General features: G+C 37.5%; 1 protein-coding gene across 12 annotated transcripts in view; it reads right to left on the bottom strand.

Annotated features, from left to right (window-relative positions):
* Positions 1-1,307: 1,307 nt before the first annotated feature.
* EYA4 (EYA transcriptional coactivator and phosphatase 4) overlaps positions 1,308-22,687 on the bottom strand; it is a 139,921-nt gene continuing 118,541 nt past the window's right edge. For 11 of the 12 annotated variants that reach the window (XM_086877140.1, XM_086877148.1, XM_086877141.1 and 8 more), the window contains 7 exons: positions 15,030-15,119; positions 8,869-8,927; positions 8,601-8,761; positions 6,347-6,461; positions 4,447-4,568; positions 3,160-3,260; positions 1,308-1,510 (listed from right to left, as the gene is read on the bottom strand). In XM_086877140.1, coding sequence (XP_086733266.1) covers positions 1,430-1,510; positions 3,160-3,260; positions 4,447-4,568; positions 6,347-6,461; positions 8,601-8,761; positions 8,869-8,927; positions 15,030-15,119 — 729 coding nt within the window. In that variant the 3' untranslated portion in view covers positions 1,308-1,429. Of the gene's footprint in view, positions 1,511-3,159; positions 3,261-3,299; positions 3,401-4,446; positions 4,569-6,346; positions 6,462-8,600; positions 8,762-8,868; positions 8,928-15,029; positions 15,120-22,687 lie in introns of all 12 variants that reach the window. The other variant, XM_086877143.1, reaches the window with a different exon arrangement.

Below are 22,687 nucleotides of genomic sequence, written 5' to 3'. Positions count from 1 at the left end.
GTAATTTTGCTGAGCAATCAAAAATGGATGAGAAAAGTCATGCTGACCCAAAACAAAACACATGAAAAAGTGGAACAGAATGGAAAAGCTACCAAAATGCTGTTTTCTTTACCAAAGTGGACTATTATCCTGAAATGGACAATGTCATCAAGCCAGCAATTTCAGCAGCTTGTTTTGATCCTGAATACGCTAAATGTAGCATCATTTCCAAATCTGACTGATGAGAGCTTCTTTAGTAATTTTTCATTCCCAATGAACTTGTGTTTTACTCCCCATCTGGGACTAACTCCAAGTTTTCACTTTCCAGTAATGCCACCTGAACACTTTGTCTGCTGGGTGTTCTGTTATACACAGCAGATGTACATACGTTGTATGGCTTTCAGTGGACACGGTAATGAATGAATATGGCTCTTAGTTCTCTTGCTGGAGAATCAAGAAATGATGCTGAAGATGTTAAACACTGTTTCTTCTTTTACCTTTCCAGGTAGCGGTCCCCAGTATCAACCTCCCAGTATATTCTTAACTTTTCTCAAAAAATTAGTGGAATTATTCAGAATCCAAATAAAAACACAAACTTTCCTTTATTATTTTTTCTCACTGCAACAAATACTTAAATTCTTTGGTGCAGCCCTGCTCTTTGATTTCTTTGAATTTCAAATTTGGTCATGTCAAAAATTATCACAAAGGTTTTTTTTTGTTTATCTACATAGTTTTTAACCAAAATTACATTATAACACACAAACACAGTCTTCTCTTTAAGGCACAACACATCATATGCACATTCTGTTTGCCAAACTTATAAAAGAGACAATATTATATAGCCCTTTCCCTCCCCTGCCCGCCCCCCGCAAAAAAAAAAATGAAAGAAAAATTGCATCCACTTCCAAAATCAGCTGCTAATAAAGTCACAGTAAATTATTTTCATCAATAATTTACACAAATTACAGGTCTAGACAGGATTGTCATTATACAGTCTGAGTGCATTCCAATTCAGATTTTTTGGGTTAGGTAGGCTAAAGTCTGGTTCAAACCTCAGTGCTGAGAATATATCCCATTTTGAGGAATGTTGTTGAACACCACCTTGTTGGCTGGAAAATGCGCTTTGGTGCTTTGCCAGTTTGAGTCCTTTGTTCACTCCTGTCAGGGCTCACTTGGTGTGTACCAGCAACCTCCACAGTTTTAATTCATTTAAAAACGTTGCATATATAAGACCATAGAGCTTTCTTACGTAGCACTAATGTTTTAACTTCATTCAGCAATCTGAATTCTTCAATTTGGAATTTTTAATTCCAAATATTTCTTCCCTTCTTAAGACAATTCATATGTGTAAAGCCAGAGGCATTGAATCACACATAAAAATTCAGTGTACTTGAAATATATATATATATTTATATATATATATAAAAGGATCACCAGCTTTAGAACACAGTTACAAATACTCTAGTTCCAGTGCTTGATGGAGAGCCAAGAGGTCCGAATGACTGGATATCCTCCAGAAAGGCATGTTGTGCTGTGTTTGTTAGAGGAGGGAAAAGGTCAGGAAAGATGAACACGGTGACGCGGGGCGGCATACGACACACCACGAGAGTTAGAGATTACCAGCACCTAATTTACGCCACTGTGCTTCTGGATTGATTTTTGTTATTCAAGTACTGACAAAAATCACGCCAAAAATAGATCTGGGCTTAGTAGCTCAACTGAAGTTAAAATAGTTGAATGACAGCTTTTCTTAAGAGTTTCTTTGGAAAATGCCAGTTACTTATTAAGAGCTACTTGCTTATTGTTAGCATGCAAGCCCATACAAAGGAGCATTAATAGGAAATCCTTTGATGCTCCCCTTATTTGACTGCAAAATACTGAATCATCATTTAAAGAACTGTAAGACTTCCATGAAAAGATGCTTCTCACTCAACACTTCAAGACAGAGCTAATTACATTTTTCTCCATCCAGGCAGAAAAAGAAATCTCGTTGGATAAGAAAATAACACATTTCTAGTTTAAGAAAAGATAATTTGTGCTGCAGAAAGCATCGGCATCTATATATGATCTGTATATGATGCAGGTATATGAACTATTCCCCTTCAATAATTCATCAAAATGGAAAAAAAATAACCCCAGACTTCCATGTTGTGCTTAGATCTATTTGAAATGTGCTATATTCATCCATATCTCTGAATTCTACATCTATCCATGCAATATAGCCAATGTTAAGGAAAAAGCATGCCCAACCAGAAAAGCACACAATCCAACCACCACTGTTTAGCAAAAATTATAAAGGACCCATCACCAGTACTGCACCTATATTAAGGAACCATTTGGAATGAGCATTTTGGTTATTTCCATTTTGTTTCCACTCCAACTACAATGCTAAGAGAGTGCTTTATTTTGCTCCTCCTAGCACAACAAGACTTACGCAACTGGTCCTGTCTAGACATTGTGAGGCAAAAAATTCAATTTCTGCACACTTCCAGGGGTTATACTGGGAAGCACGGCACAAATTACTCATTTGATCTGTTTCTGAGCATTAAAAACTTCTCTCCTGAAATTAGACTTGAATTATCATGCTAATGAGGAAAATAGGAAACAGTTCTTTTTTGGAAACACAGATTTGGTGCACAATCTCTATGTTGTGTTCGTTTTCCTTTAGCAGATATGTCTTACTTGAAGCAATTTTTTTTTTTTTCCCATATTTCCTCCAGTAAACTATGGATCTTTGTCTTAGCAAAAAATATTGCAGTTCTTAGATGTTTTCCGCATTATCTACAACACCTCTCTTGAAACATCCCCAATTTCAGCATTTTAAGAAAAACACCACCCAATCATTGTATCATAACCCTTTCTAGCTCTTCTGCTTATCTTTTAATTTGCTTGAAGTTTGTCAGACATTTTTGCTGCATTATTTTCCCATCTGTTTTAAAAATAATTTTCTGGGTTTTTTTTTTTTTGTTTGTTTGTTTGTTTTTTTCCAGAGTGAAGTGAATAAAATGCTAGAATCCAAATGGTTCATTTTAATCTAAGTGTTGATCTCATTATGCTCTTGTTGGCTTGCATCTGTGGACTGAAATTATTTGTCATTTTGTGCAACAGTGACAGAAATGCAAACAGGAAGGCTTGCATTAGTAGCTATGTATCACACCAACATTTCAGAAGACAGGTTACCTTTTTTGCTGCCTGTTCTTCTTCTACACCATCCCCAATTACAACATATACTACTTTTCTGCCAAACCTTTGCATTATTCGTTCAAAGCAACTTTCTTTTCCTGGAAGATAAATGAGATAAGAGTTCAGAGTGAAGTTACCTGATTAGCTGCATGTTCCTCATCTCGGCCATCTCCAATCACAACATAAGTTATGTTAGTGCCAAATCTGGACACTATACGCTCAAAACAGCTCTCTTTGCCTGAAAAACAATGCACTATTAATTCAAGCTATCATGTGAGTTATGCTGAAGCCTTACAGAGGAATTTTACAGTGGTAAGACATTGCTACTACTACTTTTAAGAAGTTCCCAGCCTTGGGATTTAAAGCCCAATCTGGTAAGAAGCAATGGGCTTCCCTAGCGACACTAAGATGTTTCAGGTAAAACTAGATCTCTCAGGAAAGCCACTAAGATAAGGAATTAGCAGCACTGCAAAAAATGAATAGGTTAGTGAATGAATAATAGAATTTAAATATTTCCTTATGATTGTAGTAATATTCTTACAAGGAGAGTATAAATTTTAATTCTAATGCATCTTCAAAAATGAGTGATGTAGTTATGAAAAGACTTAATTAAACAATGACTGAGATAATAGTTTTGCCTGACACTGCTAGAATATGCACCACTTTTTTCCCTTGTGAAAACAATTTAGGAAACATATTGCAGTGCCTTTGTCAATGAAGCGACACATTCCATGCTATAAAGGTTGTTGTAGGCATAGAAATGAAGCATTCCTGAATTGATGATTGGTAAAATCTGCAAAATTATCAGTCATTGTATGCTGCATCACATTTCACTGGCATGACAGCTTCTCTTGGTTTACAGTTTTGGATGCAATTTCCAGAAACCATACATTCCCAAACCATAAGGCACAAAAGGAACATGGTTGTGAACAGAATGGGGCAGAGCCCTTTTGTTACCCAGCAACACAGGTTCTGATAGTAACAGCTGTCATTCCCATCACTGACATACAATGCCACAGGAAAAGGTTTGTGAAGATGTGGCCTGGCTTGCATAGAGCTGAGGATCAGAGCAGAGGCAAATTTAACACAATTTCTGCTCAGATTTGAATCCACAAAAAACTTTTCTTCCTTTTTGTCTGCAAGTTTTTTGCTATCTGCACCATACTGAGGAGTTTCTGAGGCTTTTAATCAGCATCTCTATTTGGAATACATCCATTACTGGGAAAAAAATAAAAAATTGGTAATGCAGTGTAGTCAGAATGGATGAAAGAATAATTTTCTTACCTATTTTGGTTGCACTGTATATATTTTCAATAGGAAAAGCTCCTCCTAAACTGTATAGTAGAACTTTTGCAAGTGCTGGGATAAGCTGGGTTGTTGTTACCAACACGTTTACACAATTACTCCTAAAATGAGAGAAACAGTTTAAGTTTAAATAGTTTTAAAACAGTACCCAAATGTTGATGAGGTGAACCAGATGTGGAGAGCGCATTAAGGATCCCTCAACCTTTACTTTCACACCCACAGTACAGCTGCTCAGCACCATCACTTACAGAAAATGTACATAAAATCCCATGTGAAAAAATATAAAAAATATACAGGACTGATTTGTAGAAAATATTCCTCAATGGTTTATGAAAACCAGGTCTTTGAAGACGGGTCTAGTAAAATATAGATATTTAAGACAACCAACAATCTCCAAAACAAAGTATTGGAATGCTTTGAAAACATAATTTTCACACTGGCAATTAACTGTCAGTAGCTACCAGCAAAATAAAAGTTAAGAGAATGCAAAAGCATCATTTGTTACTCTTTTATCTATTTTTTATCTACTCTTTGATCTACACATTTCTCTGTGGAATGGAATCGCTTTCCTCGTATTTCAAGAGTAAGAGTATCTCTGAAGAGAGGGAGAGATTAGAATGATCATGTTAACAAGCTAGCATTGGATGGTGAGGATGAAAACTTGAATGGAGAAGCTGTGCAGGCCAGAGAACTCAGAGCAGAGCTACTTTAGGCACTCACAGGCTGGAACATGAGCATGACCATGATGTGGACATGGAGTTGAAAGCAAATACTTGTCAGTTTTCCCTCTGGCATTTCCACAAATTCCAAGCAAGACCCTAGGCTGCTATTTTCACCTTTATGTATCTCAATTTCCTGTTAGTAACGTATCAGTAATGTTTAGCTGACTCACAGGTAGCTTCTGAAGGTTTATAGTTGTAGAGTTCTTTGAAGACATGACAAAAGACTATTATTTAACAATCCTGAGTGAAGGGTAACAGTTTTCCAGACTCATACACCAATGCTCAACCAGCCTTCATTACCAAAAATCTCTCTGAAGACTAGCAATTCAGAAAGAAATGCAGAGGTAAACACAACAGCTTACACAAATTTGTTATTTCGTTTCTCCTGAAGTGCTTTACACATTGTGAAATAAACAATTAAGAGATAAGCATATTACAAAAGTTATGTTGAAAATAAGTGCCATTTTGTGCCATTCCAAGTTTGTTCTTTCCACTTGACACTGAGACTTTTCCCAGACATGTTCAGAAAGCAAGATGACTTAATGTTGTGCTTTTTTGTGGTTTAGAAACAAATTTTAGGTTTTTTTAGTGTTTCTGGAAAGATACATATTGCATGGCTTCAAAAGTAACAACAGGGTTCATGGTTTTATTGTTTCAGAGGAACAATACATTTTATGTCTCAATATTGGGAATTCAGACTTTGAACTCAGTTAAAAGAGATTTTTGCTCTTCTGAGAACTCAAGATTTATACCAAGATATGCTGCTTTGCTTGGAAGGACAGAAGAAAAATGCCCTTATGTTCTGGTACCTATACAGTATTTAGTATACACATTGTGAATAGGCACAAACACTGAAGCACAGAACAGAGAGCTGTGGAGTTCAGAGAATGCTGTCCACAAGGTAATAAATTAAAAGCTCAGAATTTTACAATACCCTTTCCATGTACACACATTTGAGAAGACATTTCTTACTATCTTTAGTAAATGCTGGAATGAGGATAGACAAAACCACTTTCCAATTTTCCTGTGTCCTATTCAAAAGTCATAGGTAGACCTGTCCTGTTCTTTAAAGGCGCTAATTTATTGTAATCTAAAATGTAAAAAAATATCCATTACATGTCTAGAAACCCTTTTGTACAGCAGACTCAGATACATACCTTGTGCTGATAATTGATAATGATTTAAGTGCATTTGTTAGCCAGGAGTCTGTCAGAGCTTCAATCTCTGCTCTTAATTGCAACCATGCATCTCTTTTAGCGGGACCCAGGAGTCCTTTTATGTAAGAAAAGTGAGAAAAATAGAATTAAATTCCATATCAGATAGAGTTTAAGGTCATTGTTTCTATTTTAAATTTCACTACAACTCGAAAAAAATATCAAAGAGAAAATCTATTATCTTCAACAATCAGGAAATCTCAGGTTTTATTTGTTCTTCATTGTATCAAGGAATGTCAGATAGTATTTCAGATAATAATAATAATAATAATAATAATAATAATAGTAATAATTTCTTTATATATCAGGCTGTATTTCAAAACATTCCTTTCAGAAACACATATTTTTTAAACCAGCTCCTCCCACATGCATTATTCTCAAATTATCAGTGGCAGTGACAAGTAGATCCATGTCATTGGGATCAGAGGTGAAGATGGTCACAAAAGAAGATACTGTAGAATAAACTGGCCTTTGCAGTACCTGATTATGCTTAAAACTGCCCTACTTATGACTCTGCATATAGTGTATATAACCTCAGGTTATACATACAGAAATGTATTTGCTTGCTGATGGCTTGCTCTTCATGTCCTGTTGTAGCTGGTTCCTTTTACAGCATTTACAGCCTGAAATGGCTGCACATCTTATGTTCCCATATCTCAGTTAGTCCTTAAAAGTTAGTCCTCAAAATCTCTTTTTGGGTATAAGTTATTTGACATTTAAAATACCCAGCACCTATTGAATGCTGAGACATGAATTTGTTGGAATCAAGGTATTATAAATGTAGACTTGGTCATGGAAGAGAAGGGAAGGAAATAGGCTTCCTGACCTTTAGTATCCCTCTTCTCTTTCACACCCTATGCTGCCAACAAGTGACGATGACTTTCTTCAAAAACTCAAAGTGAAATAACATATACATATACATGGATTAATCTTGCTTTCTGATACTTTCTAGCAGCTCTTTAGAAATAAACAGATACATAATGAGCTAAGAAGATTATTAAAAAGGCTAAGATGTGGAGGACAAATGAATAAACCTTTCCATTAAGGATGGCTTATTTTTCAGATGCAGAATATGTGGGAGACAATAAAAATCTTAATCCAGTGTGCCATATATCTTCACTCTTTTTTGCAATGTTTTGTTCCTCCCAGTGTGTTTCCCTGTGCTGTGCTCTTGGACATGTTCTCTTATCAGTGTTAAAGGTTTTATGAAATGCAGAAGCTTTAGAATCTTAGATGCATTAGGAAATATCAGAAAACTCAGTAAACTTTTGGTTAACCCTGTTCCAAGAATTATTAATACATAAAAGCTCTATTGACAACACCAATGAAGGGAAAAGTATGACAAGTCAGCCCTCTACTACCATCCTTTGGTCCTATTGCTTCATCCTGTGGTAAGGAAAGACTGAACTACTAAGAGAGAAAATAGGTGACTGTAGCAATTATTGTAGACTGCTAAGTATTCCCTGTCCTCACAGTCTATTGTTGAGGGTGTCAGTTGACACATTCCCCTCCTCAGAAGAAGTCTGGCTGTCTCTGAAAGTCACACAGGACTCTCCAGAACAGATTCTTTTGGCTCTGCTGCTTGATTGCCTACAATCTGCTGGTGCAGATATAAGGGAGTCCATGAATTAAAACTGTAACAGCAAAATTCTCGTCCCAGATGAGATCTAGACTTATTGGAGAAAAAACTGTAAGCTACAGAGTCAACAAAAGTGGCTACTGGCATGGAAGTAATAGAATTTTCTTGCATCCACTGGTGAAAACAGACTAGCAGGTACCCAGCAGAAAGTTCAGGTGACAGTGTTGTTACTGACCAGATCATGATAATGTAGGATGTAAATGGCCATCCACAAACAATTTGTGCTGTGAAATGATACAATATCTTTCCTGGAACAACACCAGATCTGAGGGAGAATAAGTGGTTCAACAAATAAGTAAGGTAAGACTAGCTGGCTCTGAAGGAGGAGAATGGAATCTGTGGAAGCTAAATGGAAGCTTGCTCTGTTTTCCTCGCTGCATTTCCCTTGCACAACGGCATGTGCTTTGCCATTACAGTCAGTAGCTTTCAACAGCCCATGGTTCAGTCACATCACTCTCCATTCCCCCTGTGGCTTCCCAGGCTCCTTCCCTGAGTGGCAGCTCATCACCACGCAGCTTAGAGTGATCAGCATTCAAAGTCTTTGGCAGTTGAACTCACCTCCTATGTTGTTCTTGTAAGTATTATACAACTCTTTTACTCTTCTGTAACGGAAAGCCAGCTTCCTCATCCAGTCAACCCCTCCTCTTACACCTGTTGGCAGACAAAGGTTTGCACTACTTGCAGCTGCATGGAAGCCATCAGTTGCAAAACTGTAGGTACTGCAAACACCCAAAATACAGTGAAAATAAATACAATGTATTCCTGTAAATGCTCAAATTATTTCATCTTAAAAAAAAAAAAAAAGAGAAGAAATTCTGTATCTTACCTTAGGTCTTGTCCATTATCATCAGAAGAAACATCATCTATATGAACTTGATCACATTCCTGTTAGAAAGAAGAAAAATGACCCAAATGACAAATTTATCTTATAGGAGAGGGCAATCACCATTCCTGGAAGTGTCCAAAAGGCGTGTGGATGTGGCATTTGGGGATGTGGTTCATTGGCGAGCACGGCGGGCTGGGCTAATGGTTGGACCGGGTGATGTTAGAGGTATTTTCCAACCCAAATGACTCTGTGCTCACCACAGCCTTAGTACAGATGAAGAAATGACTGGTGCAGGCCACTGGATGCACCAGAAGATGGCAGCCTGTGCACACCCACAGTTTCCTACTGCCATTAACATCTTTAAAATAGTGCGATCTTCAACTCCTACATAGTCTAAAACACTAGTTAAAATAGACCTTTAGAAAAGTAATATGCAGTTTTGGTGTGATTTTGGGGAGTAAAATGATTTTAACTGTAAAGCCACAAAAACTGCAAATCTCATTTACAGTCTCCCTAGTATACCAATACTTGAAAATCATATAAACCTTATTTTCTCACTCCCTAAAAGCAACTGATGGTGAATCTCAACAAAACTTACGTTAACATAACTTATGTTAAGACACCTATCAGGTTCTTCTATTAATTTATGTGAGTGCCTTTGGCTGGAAAATCACATATGATCAGGAATCCTACAGAACTTGATTATTTCCTGGCTCTGGAAGGGATGGAAGCAACTCGAGGGAACTGAGGCACATTGGAAAAATTAATTCCCCTCCAGCATGATTTTATAATTGGGCAGCTATCAAATATCCTTATCTGCACAGTGATTACAGCACAAATATAAGAAATTGTGATGAACACAGAAGTAAATATGTAAGTCAAGGCATCATGCATCATATAATTGTTTTCTGTGGTTACTTGAACTAACATCTTAACCCAAAGACACATCTGAGATTCAGTGTCCATTTAAGACAGCAGTTAATTCACTCTCTCTGTGACGTGCAGGGGTATGTTGCTCTAAGTTTCCAATCTTTGTCTCACAACAGTGGTAAACTGTACAGATAAAGGATAAACCTGAACAGAGGAGCAATTTCCAAATGTGTAAGCCACAAGTTCCTAGAGTGTGAATTTAGGGAATTATAATTTGATCTTTCTGCTTTGTTTGCTTTGCAGTGAACAAAAACTTATGAGACTTTTACTCTAATGAACCAAGTTAAAAAAAAAAAGGGCAACTTTGTATAAAGCAAATACATTTCATTTAATATTCAAATACATGATTTCATTGCATCACACAAGCAATCCTAATTTAAAATATCAGGTCAAATCAAAAAAGAAAAGAGTTGCCAAGCTCTGCTCATGTGGCTTAATCCAGTAAGACAGGATAATAGAGCTGTGTTCAAGGAACAGGAATAAGCATTCCTCCTCTCACTGGAGAAATAAAATATTTTAGTTCTATCTGAGGAGACTATCTCGAGCTGTAGAGTATTTTAAAGAAGCTACTTTTGGATCTAAATAGCAGATGAAGAGAGAAAGTAAAGGGAATGTTGCAGCTGAAATAAAAGATTAGTTTCTTTATTTATCATTTACACAACAGAAAAAGATACAACTATGCTTCACCCAGTGAAGCAGGAACTCAAAAATCAGACAAAAAGCCCTACTGGGGAAAATTCTGACTCTCTATTTTGCAATACCTGGGCAATATCTAGCTTCCTAATCATCTTCACAGATTTCCCTGGAACAGGTGGAAGTGTTAAATTAAAAAATTTGAAAACCATTCCTGTGGATATGAAGGTGTACTCATGAAATAGAGGGCATACAAAAGCCTTGATGGATATGGAATGTCTGCTGCTGTTTGGGTTTTGTTAAGCCTTTCAGCTACATTGCTCCAGCCTTGAAAACTCTAAGTTACTGTTCTGCTGGTAATTTCATTATTAAGTTAAATATGAGTGGGCGGCAAAGGCTCAGCCGTTTAATTTTTTCTGTCACACAGTTCATTCACTGTGATTCTGTGATTGACTCCAGGAACAGGATGAGGGGACCATGCAGTTTTCTGATTACTCACCCCCTTGTCCCTGCAAGAAGGTTGTTAACTAAACAGGAGATCAAACCCCAACAGCACTCTCCAACTTCCTCCTTTTCCCCTTTCTCTTCTCCTCTGGATCTATGGCTCCTCTCCTCTCTACATGCTGGCAATACATTTTCTGACCAAAAAACAAACTCAGGTGCCCGTCACCCCTTGTTCACCCCTTGTCTTCTTTTACTTTGTTGTCTTGTTTACTCATCTGCTTCAACTAAGACATTTACTTTTTACAAACTCACTTACATGGTGTGGAAAAAGCTTGCCATAAACAAATCAGGGAGTTTGAGCAGATTTGACATAGTTCTCCACTTTTCTCAAAAGAAACAGGAAACTGCTGGCACAACACTGCATCTGAGCTTGCTTGTAAATGATGCCAAACAGTTATAGGAAAGAAGGAAAGAAAGCAAGCTCTCTGTCAATTTAAATATTAAGGTAAAGTACTTTTCACATCAGCTACAGTACTGGTTAAGCTCAAGTCACAGTGGCTGTCAGTGCAATGCCAAAACTAAGAAACATAAAAATACACTTCGTATTAGAGCAAACACAGGAAAGGAATCTAGGTATAATATCTAGCTTTTGCTTGAAGCAATGCTAATTTAAATTATATCTAAGTGCAGTCAATTCTTTGCAGCAATTTTTAGAGCCTGAACATTTGAGAGTAAAGAATCAACACATCATCCATAACACTTATCATCCTGGACTGGACAGTAATTTCATTATTCAGTAAAAACACTGACTTACCATGTTGAACACAAAACTATTATTAAGGAATATGAATGCATATTCAGCACTATGCTTTCTTAGGCTATACAGAATACATGTCTCAGTCTCAGTTAAAACTAATGTTACCTGATTCCAAAATTCTGAGACTTAGATAAATCCTTTTTTAAATTTATCACTTCTAATGAGAAAAAAAGGGACAAAATCTCCTTCAAATATGGTAGGATAATGATAAAAATGGAAATATAACTCAGTTTGTTTGAAATGAATACTCTTTTTTTTTTTTCTTCATTGACCTGAGAGTGGAGTGGAATAATGGAGTTGGAAGATTCATGTCTGAATTACTATTTGCAATTTCCAGAAATTTTTCATGGTGTGTATGATAGCCCTTACCAACATTTCTAAATGCTGTCTTAAAATTAGTACTGAGATATGAAGAAAAACTCCATTTTATTCCTAACCTGGCTAAAAAAAGAATGCCTTAGTTTGGCTATTATTATAAATCTGAGTCCCATCTCTAAGCATTGTTTAGGCACGTGAAACTTCTGGAGCACCAGACTCCTATTTTCATGGCAAAACACCAACTGCCCTCCCAAGCAATACTTCTCAAGCAAACTAAAATTTATACCCTGGGAATGCAATAGCTGGAGAACAGCCTAGCCTGAAATAAAAGTGCAGCTTGGCTGATTAGAACATGGGTTACTGGGTCAGCAGGGAACGTCTCAGCAGATCGGAATTTCTGCATCAGCAGTCATTGCAGTGAGACAGATTTGCATAGAGGAAGAAAAACTTTATTTTTGTATGTGATAACTTCAACTACTTGGTTATTATTCCTAGAACCCACTATGTGGTGTTTGTAACCAAGAAAGACGGGGGGAAAAAAGGAAGTTTAGAGGATGTAGCGACTGGAGTACATATTACAGGAATACTGGTTCAGGAGTATTTAACAGCTGTCTTGTCCAGAGCCACGAGGTTTACTGTGGGCTGAAGATGAAAGCAAGTCAGAAGGTACAGGAACTGTGGGATCACCACCAAAAAAGTGACATGATGAGCAGATAAGCAATCTACCTGCCTAGAGAATAAAGGCCTGTCTCACTCCCTCCAGTGAGAACTGAAGGTCTGCTGTCTTGATGGCCATGCTCATCAGCAGCCCAGCACTCTGCTCCTCTGGGGGAGGACAGAGAGAGGAGGACAGAGAAAGAGAGATGGGGAGAGGAGGGGAGGTCCCAAGTCAGACTCTGGGAATTCTCAGAATTCATTATACATTCATCATGCAGATGCAGTGTAATATTCAGTAACGGCCATGTTTCTCTGCAAACAGATTTAAACAGACAGGTTTATTCATCAGCATGTTAAAGGATGTCTCTACATACCTGGGCACTTTATCCTACTTGCTAAGAAGATAGAAAATTGCTGGTCTTCTCACACATACCGAAATGTATGCATGTAACTCATTTCAGCACATGAACTTTGGAATTTTGGTAATTCTGTACGAGAGTTTTGAGACTAAGATGAATTCTGGGCCATAAAATACTAAATTTCTAGTAGAAATTGTGATTATTAAATACATATATAAATTGCTTTTAATCAAATCAAATGGATTGATTTACGAGACTCTCTAAGACTGCTCCCAAGTAGTATTTTTTGATTTATCTAAAACTGGGAACTGTTCAAGCTCTGGAATGAGCTGGCATGTCAGTTTGTGGACAGTGTATTAAAACCATCCTATGAAGATTAGCCAAAATATAATGATCCACCTATGACAGCTGAACTTGTGGTCTACAGACAAAATAAATAATGAAAGGAATGAAGTTTTGTGGCCATAAGCAAGAATAAAGAAGCATGGAAAGAGGGCAAAGCTCCATTTTGCTGAACTCTTCCACTTGAACTCAGCACAACATTGAAGAGCAGATTCTACAGAATGTCTTAAATTTTATTCATGCCACATAAAATCTGAACATGCAGGGGGCAAAGGTCTGCTAAAAAAAAAATAAATAAGAAATGCTTTGAAAAATTTATTTGGAATCTCTCCCTGGTACAGGACACCAGGAGACATTCACTGAATTTACCTGCATTGTCAAGAGATGCCTCACTAGGACTGCAATAAAGCAAACACTGGGAAAGGCATGTCCAGGGCTTTACCTTCTTAAGTTTCTGCTGCTGCAAGGACGAAGTGCAGTTCAGGTGTGGGGTTAAGTAGATTCCAGTTTCTTGACTTAAAAAGAGCTAAGAATAAATGAGTTCTGCAAGGGGTGACTAAGACAACTACAGACTGGTATCTTCTGCTTTCCTTACTGATGAAAGAACCCTAAGCTAAGACATTCGTGAAGGAACAAAAGACAAAATCAACATCCCAGTGGATAGAAAAAATTTCACTTATCTTTATTTTGTCTCTTCACTCACCAGAGACCTTTCTCTGGGATTCTAAACAAAACCTCAAAGTCCTCCAGCTCCCATTCATGGCAAGCATCTGTCCATGGAGGGAAGTTTGGTATCTACTCTGAGTAAGAAAACAACCATTAGACCAGCAGAAGGTCTGAAAAGCCCCTAGGTTAATTTCAAAACTGTTTTTCTAGCCCATGTCTTGACACACACGGTTGTAGGCTGTCACTGTCCATGTTAACAGATTCGGACTCTAAGAGTGAAGTAAAAAGCCTGTGAAGCCCAGCTGACAAGCTTGCTTTCCAGACCACTGTCCCTGTGAGAGTCCATCCATTCTGACAGGTGAGCTGCCCACAGAGGGCACTTCCTAGGAAGAGGTCTCTCTCTTTTCTGACCAATTGCCAAATTATATTCTCTGGGTATATTGTGACAGCACATTGGCTGCCTGGTTACCTTGGGAAGAGACATCACTGATCAGGACACCTATCACAGTCCCAGCTCTCTGGTGTTGCATTCCTTGAGGTAAATGAAGAATATTCTACATTTGAACGAATAATAGGGGCCTGTAGCCAAAAGGCTGCTCAGGTATATCAAGAGAAGAATAGCCCCTTCTGGTCAGATGAGGGCACCCACTGAAAGCAAATGAATATAGAGAACTTCAAGAGAAGAATAAGAGGCATGTATGTTATCACCCTGGAGGTGACAGCACACAGCTTTACACACATGGAAACCAAAAAAGATGGCTACAGGACAAAGAAAGGAATGGGTAGTTTAGATATTCTCTCTCTCACTGAGTTTCACAGAAGGACTCTGGTGCTGCTGGAAGTCAATGCCACCTGGCTAACCTCTCTCTGCTTAGAGTATGACAAACCCAAAGACCACACAGGCAGAAATGTCACACAAAATAAACACTAATGCACAACAAAGCCACTAAGTTAAAAATTAAGAATACCAGTGCTAGCATTCCTTTGACTCTTACCTCTAAATCATTAAAAAATAAATGTGTGTCAGCAAGATTAAAAATCATTTCTTCCATTCGCAGTCCAAGGGTCACTGCCATGGGTGGATCCTTAAAAAAAACAAAAAACAAGGTTAGCTAATTACTTATCTCTAACTTGTATTAGAATTACTTTAAAAATTGATGTATACAAAGTGTTTTGAAAAATCAACACTGTATGGAATTTCTCTGAAATCCAGTATTAAGCTATTTTAATATAATTTTATAAGAAGACACTGCTGAACCTCTGTTTGTAAAAAAATTCTGAGAGCTGTGGATGTTGAAAAATTATTTTTTTTTTTTTTAAAGCTGAGCAATTTGCAACCTGGCTGAACTGACAAGAAGAAACCCAGTGGCTGTAAACATATCCATAAACATAAACAATTATAAAGAAGACTGAAAATAGGGACAGAACTTTTCATAAAAGATGTATGCAGGAACATACACTCCTGTGGAAAGCAGGTATAAGTTTGTTGTTTGCTACAGATCATCCCTGCATTGCTGATGAAACACAGGAATCCTGTCCCTGGATAAGATGAATTCAAAATGTTGCATTTGTTTGTGAGTTGTCTTTCACACTATCAAATTGCTCTGCCTCAGCAAGACTCCACAAACCTAGCAATCTGCAATAACACTGTCTGAGATCATTAAGCTAAGGCAAGATAATTAATTTAACTTTTCTAGGTTTGCTAGGAGACAGGTAAAGCAGATTTGTGTTTCCTTACATTTGGTTTAGAGTAACGGTCCCTTGATGCTTTGCCTTCCCACCAAAAAACATGAAAAAAAAAAAAAAATTGATAATTTAAACTCTGATTGACAAGAACAAGTTTTCAGAAATCCCTTCTTAAATACCTTGAGATTTGAAGTCTAAATATTTACCAGCATGTAGCAGCAAAATTTCACAAAACCTCAAATGACCATTTGTTTGCATTAGGATGAAAGGTTTCCCAACCAGGATCAGACACTCACTACTCCAAGGCTTTGCAATGACAGAATAAAAGATGGCTTTTGCATTCAAGCACTTAATAACTAGTGGCAAAATCTGAAACACTGACATACTTTGACTCTTGCTCATGAAAAAGTCATACTTGAAGGGGAGAACATTATTCAAGAAGTTGTAATGATCCAAAGTTAAACCCAATTCTCTGGCAGTGAAAGGAAACATTTTTATGTTGACCCTTGAATTGGTCTAGACTACCTTTCAGATTCAAAAAACAAATGCAGTGCCCATGAACGGGATTTTATCCATTCTGTCCTCTGTAGTGTGTTCACTGGATTTGAAAGTCACAGGGCTGGAGGCAGCACCAAGTGCAAAGGTCAGATTTCCAGGAGGATGATTAAGGAACACCACTGACAAATTAGAAAAACTCACGTTAGGCACTGAGAACACGAATCACCAAAATACCTCGGACTCATGAGATTCCTCATCAAGCCATAACGCTTTTATCAAAATGTCATCACATATAAACACGTGTTTGTATCTTTCATTTGTGTTTCTTCTCTGTGTATTGTAAACTATAAACCTCTTCTCCCTAGATACAGTATAACAGAGTATTTGCAATATGTTTTTTTACCTCAGTTGTATGAACACAAAGTCATGTGCATAATTTTATGCACAAGTGGTAACTCATTATTATTTATATAAGTTATTTGCTGGAGTGCTTCCAAAACTGGAATCTCAGACTTAATTCTCAGCCTCTCCTTTACCCCTTTCTAGGTAGAAGCAGACTTGAACACAGAAATTTCCTATAATGTTTCTGTTATAATTCAATTTGTTTTTACAGAAACTACCAACTATGTATGACAATTTCCTGCCTTACTTAGTATAGTTGAAAGATGTAAATGTGACAAAGCTCTTACAATTTTCTTATTAATAGTAGTTTTGTAACAAATAATGCCTGACTATTACTATTAAAATTATATTTCCTACATTCCTGTTTTGACAAAGGCATGAGAAGGCTATTGCTAGGCACAGTACACAAAATAAAATAAAACAAAGCAAAGGGAATTAATTTCAGTCTAGCATAAAATCACTATGGGATCTCCCTGTAACAACTTCCGCTAGGGAGAATTGCTGGAATTGAATTCTCAAGATATGAACAATTCTTCCCTTAACAAATTGGTCAAAACTTTGCACTGCAACTGTTTAACAAGAATTAAATATCATGTTCCCTCCAGCTCTTGCCAAGTTCTTTCCTTCACATACAAAAATAGACAAGAAAGCAGATTTGTAAGGGTCGTGTCTTGTGGTTTTCTAGTGTTTGCACAATATGGAGGAACATGACAATCACCATTTTACTGTCCTGGAAAGCCTTGTTTCTAGCCTGAAACAGAAGTTACAGACTGATTCAAGTGGCACAAAGGACTGAGTATTGAAAAGAAAGCAAGAAACTTACACTTGATACAGATCTTAGCACAGCAAATTGAAAACCTTAGTAAGAGGCAGACTGAACTTCTGGCAAAATTGTTTTTTGTGCTACTCTGCACAAGCACACACAACAGAGGGAAAAGCAATTAAAAAAATATCTGGAAGTTTTCCCCAGATAATTCACAGAACAAAGAACAACTCTGGCCTGCAGAGGTATGATGTTAGCCAGATATCATTAGTATGCAGAAGAATCAAGATCAGCTACAACACTTCTGTACACCTAAGTACAAATTACTTAAGTTATGTTAGGATGAAGGCACTAAACTGGAGCCAGACTGTCTGTCTGTGGACTTCTGTACCAGACTGGTCCATCCATTGGAATGCCTTCTGGGAGACTAGATAAAAATATCCTGGGAGGACCAATACTTAAATGTTTTGATCAAGAGAGGAGTAACTGGAATAAAGCCCGAAAAGCTGAGTGTCCATTAGTGGAAGAAATCTATTTAATATGGTCTTGGAATGTCAGGTTTCAGCACATGTTCAAAATAATTTCATTTCTTGGGAAAAAAACTGCAAACTCCAAACTGACTTTAATAAAACCTTGCAAAACAAAGAGATAAATAGACTGACAGGTAGATTCATTGTGAAAGGAATTTGCATGCATGAAGCCCTAAAAATAAGAGAGAAAACAAGCAAAGTTTGAAGAAGCAATTTTCAACAGGTGGCTGTCCTGTACAGATTTAAATCAAAACTGACTTGGGCAAAAGTGGAAATGCTCAAGTTGAGTACCAGTATTTTAGCTTAAAGAGACTTCTCTATATTATGTAGGAATCTCAGATTTAAGTTCAGCCCTCACTCTCACTTGTCCCAGGAGAAATTCATATGGGTGGCAATGGAGGAAGAGAACACATCTCTTCTTAATAACCATAGCTGGTGGCTGATGAAGGAAAACTCACGTACTCCATAGGGAGTTTCTGTTCCACGCTCTCTAGAAGGCAGTAGGAAAATCAACTCAGAGGTCTCAGACAAGGAGGGAGTGAATGGAGAGGACAACTGGAGGTGATGAGAGATACACTATTAATACAGGTGGACAAGAGAATATTTATGAGTGAATTTGGGAATGTCATCATGGCTGTTAATGGTGACAAAGTTTTTCTGTTTAATGACCAGACAAGCAGACAGTGAGCAGTAAAAAGCTTCTGAGCCATTTCCAGAGAAGAGCACAAGGTTAATGAGGCTTCCCTGACAATCTTCTGTCATTTGCAATGTTAAAAAAATGGCAAAATATGATCATCAAATGAGGATTTCTTTTGATATTTGCACTTGGAAATCACATTCTCCGTCTTCCAAGCTCGCAAAGGAACTCTATTCTTTTTTTTAAATGGTTGCACTTTTTGTCACAGCATTTATCTGGGAATCCTTGCCCTCTGGATTGACCTGGGAGAAATGAATGAAATATAAGCGCTTGGAGCTAGACAAAAGTCCAGCTTAATCATCCTTCAAACAGCAAGTATAACTGGAATGCAATGGAACAAAGAATACACACTGTTCACAGGGACTAAGAGTGTACCTCATAAACTTTTAAGAGATGATGACATCTCCTAACACATGTCCTGTCACATCAACAAATGCTCACTTAAGAGCTCAGCATTGTAGAAAACCGTATCTGTCAACTGGTGCTCAGCTGCAAAAACCGTCATCATCCACACAAGTCAAAATATAACAGCTCCAATGCCAATGTTCACAATTTGCTACCGCAGTAAATAATTAAAAATAGAAGTGTACTGGTTTCATGAAGTACAATGCAGATGATCAAATGAGCTGAAAAGTGAGAGGTGATCTTACTGGAAGGCTGCACAGTTTCCCTGAAACCTAACACAGGTATAGTGTAGTTTTTATTCTCTTTCTGTGTTAGCCCAGTAGAATAACCAATACCAGAGATAAACAGCCACAGGTAGAAAACAGCATGGAATATTCTTCTGGGAAAGCTTTATGTTTTAAATGTTGAAGTGATACTCTGGCCAAATTCTGGCCAAATCTCTCCCAGTTCAGTTGGGTTTAAAGATATACTCTACTTGGACCCAGATAAGCAGAAGCAGTTTTCCCCATTTTTAAATGAGATACTTACAGCTATATCCTTCAGCAAATCATTAATTCTGTTTTAACATGGCTATTACAAAATTCTGACATCAAATAATTATCCTAGAAAATTTTGACATGAAATAATTATCATACCATGTGAAGTGTTGAACAAGTATATACCAAGGAGAGTGTCTATTCTCAGCTTCATAAATCAGAAATCTCCTCTTCTCTTGACAAATACACAACCTGAAACTTGACTAGTGGATCCAGACCTTCCAAATATCTCTGCCAATGGAAGCCTCCTTGCCTAAGTAGATGCTGGTTTGACTTTCCTTTTTCTCTTCTACTCCAACCACTTGTTAAACTGTAGAAATCTTTTGAAAGTGTTTATTTCTGGATACAACTGCAGCTCTCAAGTGCTCCTGCACTCACATGTTGATCCCTATGCCAGGCCATAATATTCTGCACCTCCTCTCACTGCATCCCTGTGCAGCCTGAACTGCAGCAGAACAGAAGAATTAAAAGATTGATTTCTGGGTTTTTTTTAGCCGGGTACTCAAAGAAACAGGAAAAAGCTGGAGAAAACAAAGAATGAAAGTATTCATATCCATGAGTACATGGGAAAAAACTGAACGTTACTTGCCTGTTTGTATATTCCCTAATATAGCTCTAAATTCAGCATCTCACTCCTTCTTAGTATAAAGTGAGAACTCTTGGTATGAGAAGTAGTTGCCTTCCCTTAAAGTAGTTTTTGCTTTGAAGATGCACTATTTTCATGTAGAAAATTAAAAATGAAAGGGAAAATTCTGCTTGTCCTGCAGGGTCTTTTGTTTGGTTTTTTTGGGGTTTTTTTTTTGTTTTATTTTTATGTGGTTTTTTTTGGTGATTTTTCTTGATTATATTATACAAAATGAAATATATGTGGAAGAACTAGGTACTCACAGCTGAGCATCTGTGTGACATTAGGTGCTTTTGCTTTCTAAAATAAGACAGCAAATCACCACAGTTAAATAATTTACTATCTCCACTATATTTAGTTTCTTTTTTCATTGTTAGACAACTATTTTATACCACCTTTCCAAGACAAACAGCTCTCTCAGTAATTTTGAAAGACATATGCGCTAACAAGACTTCTGTTGACAACCTCACAATTCTTGAAGCATTTACTCTCATAGCAACTCAATTCTCATAACAATCCAATCTTCAGTCTGGATTAAGACCATGTACAAAGGAAATCATATGCAGAAAAGATAGGGACCATATGTGCCAAACATGTCATGTATCAGAGACTGAGTGAAGTCTATCTGTGGGAGTCTTCACTTCTCCCATTTCTAACCTCTTAGGCACTTAAGCTGAGACATATCCCATCTTAAATTTAGGTAACACTACAATGACATGCAAAAGTTAAAGCCTAGCCATTATAAGCTCTTCCTGTATTCCCTTCTCTAGCTTCCTTGCAGTCAACAATATTTATATTTGACTTTCACTGGTAATAACTCATCACACATGCTCTAGGTAAATGTGGCAATGACAGTCACTACAGGAAGGAAAAAGTCTACTACTTTTATTTTACAGGGTCTGGAGATGAATACCTTTCTCTACTTGTGTGGATAGAGAGAAAATACAAAAGAAAAAAGAGGGTTTTACTTAAGAACTTTGTAATTCCTTTCACTGAAGCACTTTTTGCTTCACTGTCATCCATGATATTTGTTTACTGTCTCAGCAGTATAACTACATTAATTTCACCAACCCTTGAGACACTTTTAGTTTATTTAAGACTTTATCTGCTGTCAGTACTACTGTGTGTAAATATGCCATTACTAATATACCAAGAGAAATTACATTTCTATTACTGTTTCCAAGACAGTCTTCAAAGTTATCCACAGATATTTTTTGAGTTACAAAATGTGATCTGACTTTTAAAACTATGTGTTACAGTTGATTCATAAAAAATCCAAAGGACACAATCAAAAAAGAATGAAAGGAATAACTTTATCACTGTGACAATTCAGCAAGTCCTGTGGTAGTCTATAGGCCACTCTCAGAGTGATACAAAAGTTATGTTTCCCTCTTGTTTTGATAACTATTAGCTGGAAATGGTTCTGACAAAGTCACTGTTGTTACAATGTCTGAAAAACAGCAGAAGAGGATTTCTTGACAGAGTACTGAAAAGTGCACACATCTGGCTCTGTGAAGCTGCAAAGCAAGGAAGGCTGTTTTTTACAAGAGTACCTATCCTTATCTTAGCATTCCAGAAATTCAGATTTTGCACTTGGTCTGTGACTTTTCCTATTAGCTTTCTTTTTTAATAACCACAAAAGGTTGATTGCATGAAAGACTGGCCCATCTCTAGTTATATTCCCCAGGCTCTGGCTTTGGACTTTTCTAACCCACTGGTAGAGGAGGGGATTGTGAAAAGCATTTCTATAATATACTATTTCTCACATCCTTTTTTCAAGCATCTGATTCTGGCTGGAATAAAGATGCTGAAAACATGCTAAACAAGCCCCTTATCTGAGACAATACGGTTATGTTCTTAAAAAGAAGCACCTTTGCATTAATTTCACTTGAATAGCACAGCACAGAGAAAACGATGTATGTATGTACCGACGTCTCCTTTATCCATTTTCCTCCTTCCTTGTTTTGATTTTTTGTTTTATCCAGGCCTTTACCTCTCCCATTGGTCTGCTCCTGTTGCTCCACACCAGACCCCTCTCACCTTGTCCAAGCAGCCATTCCCTGGACTGCCAGCACCAGCCCCAGAGCTCCTGCTCCTGCAGTCTGCCACTGCCTCGTTTTGTCTCCCTCACTCTTCTTCCTGCTCTCCCACTCACTGCTCTGTGACCTGAACTCCTTTTGGACTCATTGGAGGAGAGAGGATGCTTAAAACCACCTGGGAGAGGGTTTTACTCTCAACATTACTCACCCCAGAGCCAGCCAAGGGAACCAAAAATTCAGTGAAGAGGGTGGGGAGTCAAAGAACAACATCTGCAGCTGGCATTGAAGTAAGTCAGACTCTTACCCATCCTATTCATAAATTTCCTGGTAAATTCACACAACAACCCAGTTTGTTCCTTCTTTCTCTGCTCTTACAGATACTGTCAGTTATTTCCACTTCTGCACTTCATCTATTATCCCCCTGCAATGTCTCTTCCAAAGCACATCAGGAACCTCACTCTTGTTCCTCTAT

Source organism: Cyanistes caeruleus, chromosome 2 (assembly GCF_971803275.1).
Source record: "Cyanistes caeruleus chromosome 2, bCyaCae1.hap1.1, whole genome shotgun sequence".
NCBI classification, from domain to species: domain Eukaryota; kingdom Metazoa; phylum Chordata; class Aves; order Passeriformes; family Paridae; genus Cyanistes; species Cyanistes caeruleus.
Note: the sequence above shows the minus strand (reverse complement) of the source record. Positions and strands in the feature narration are given on the sequence as shown.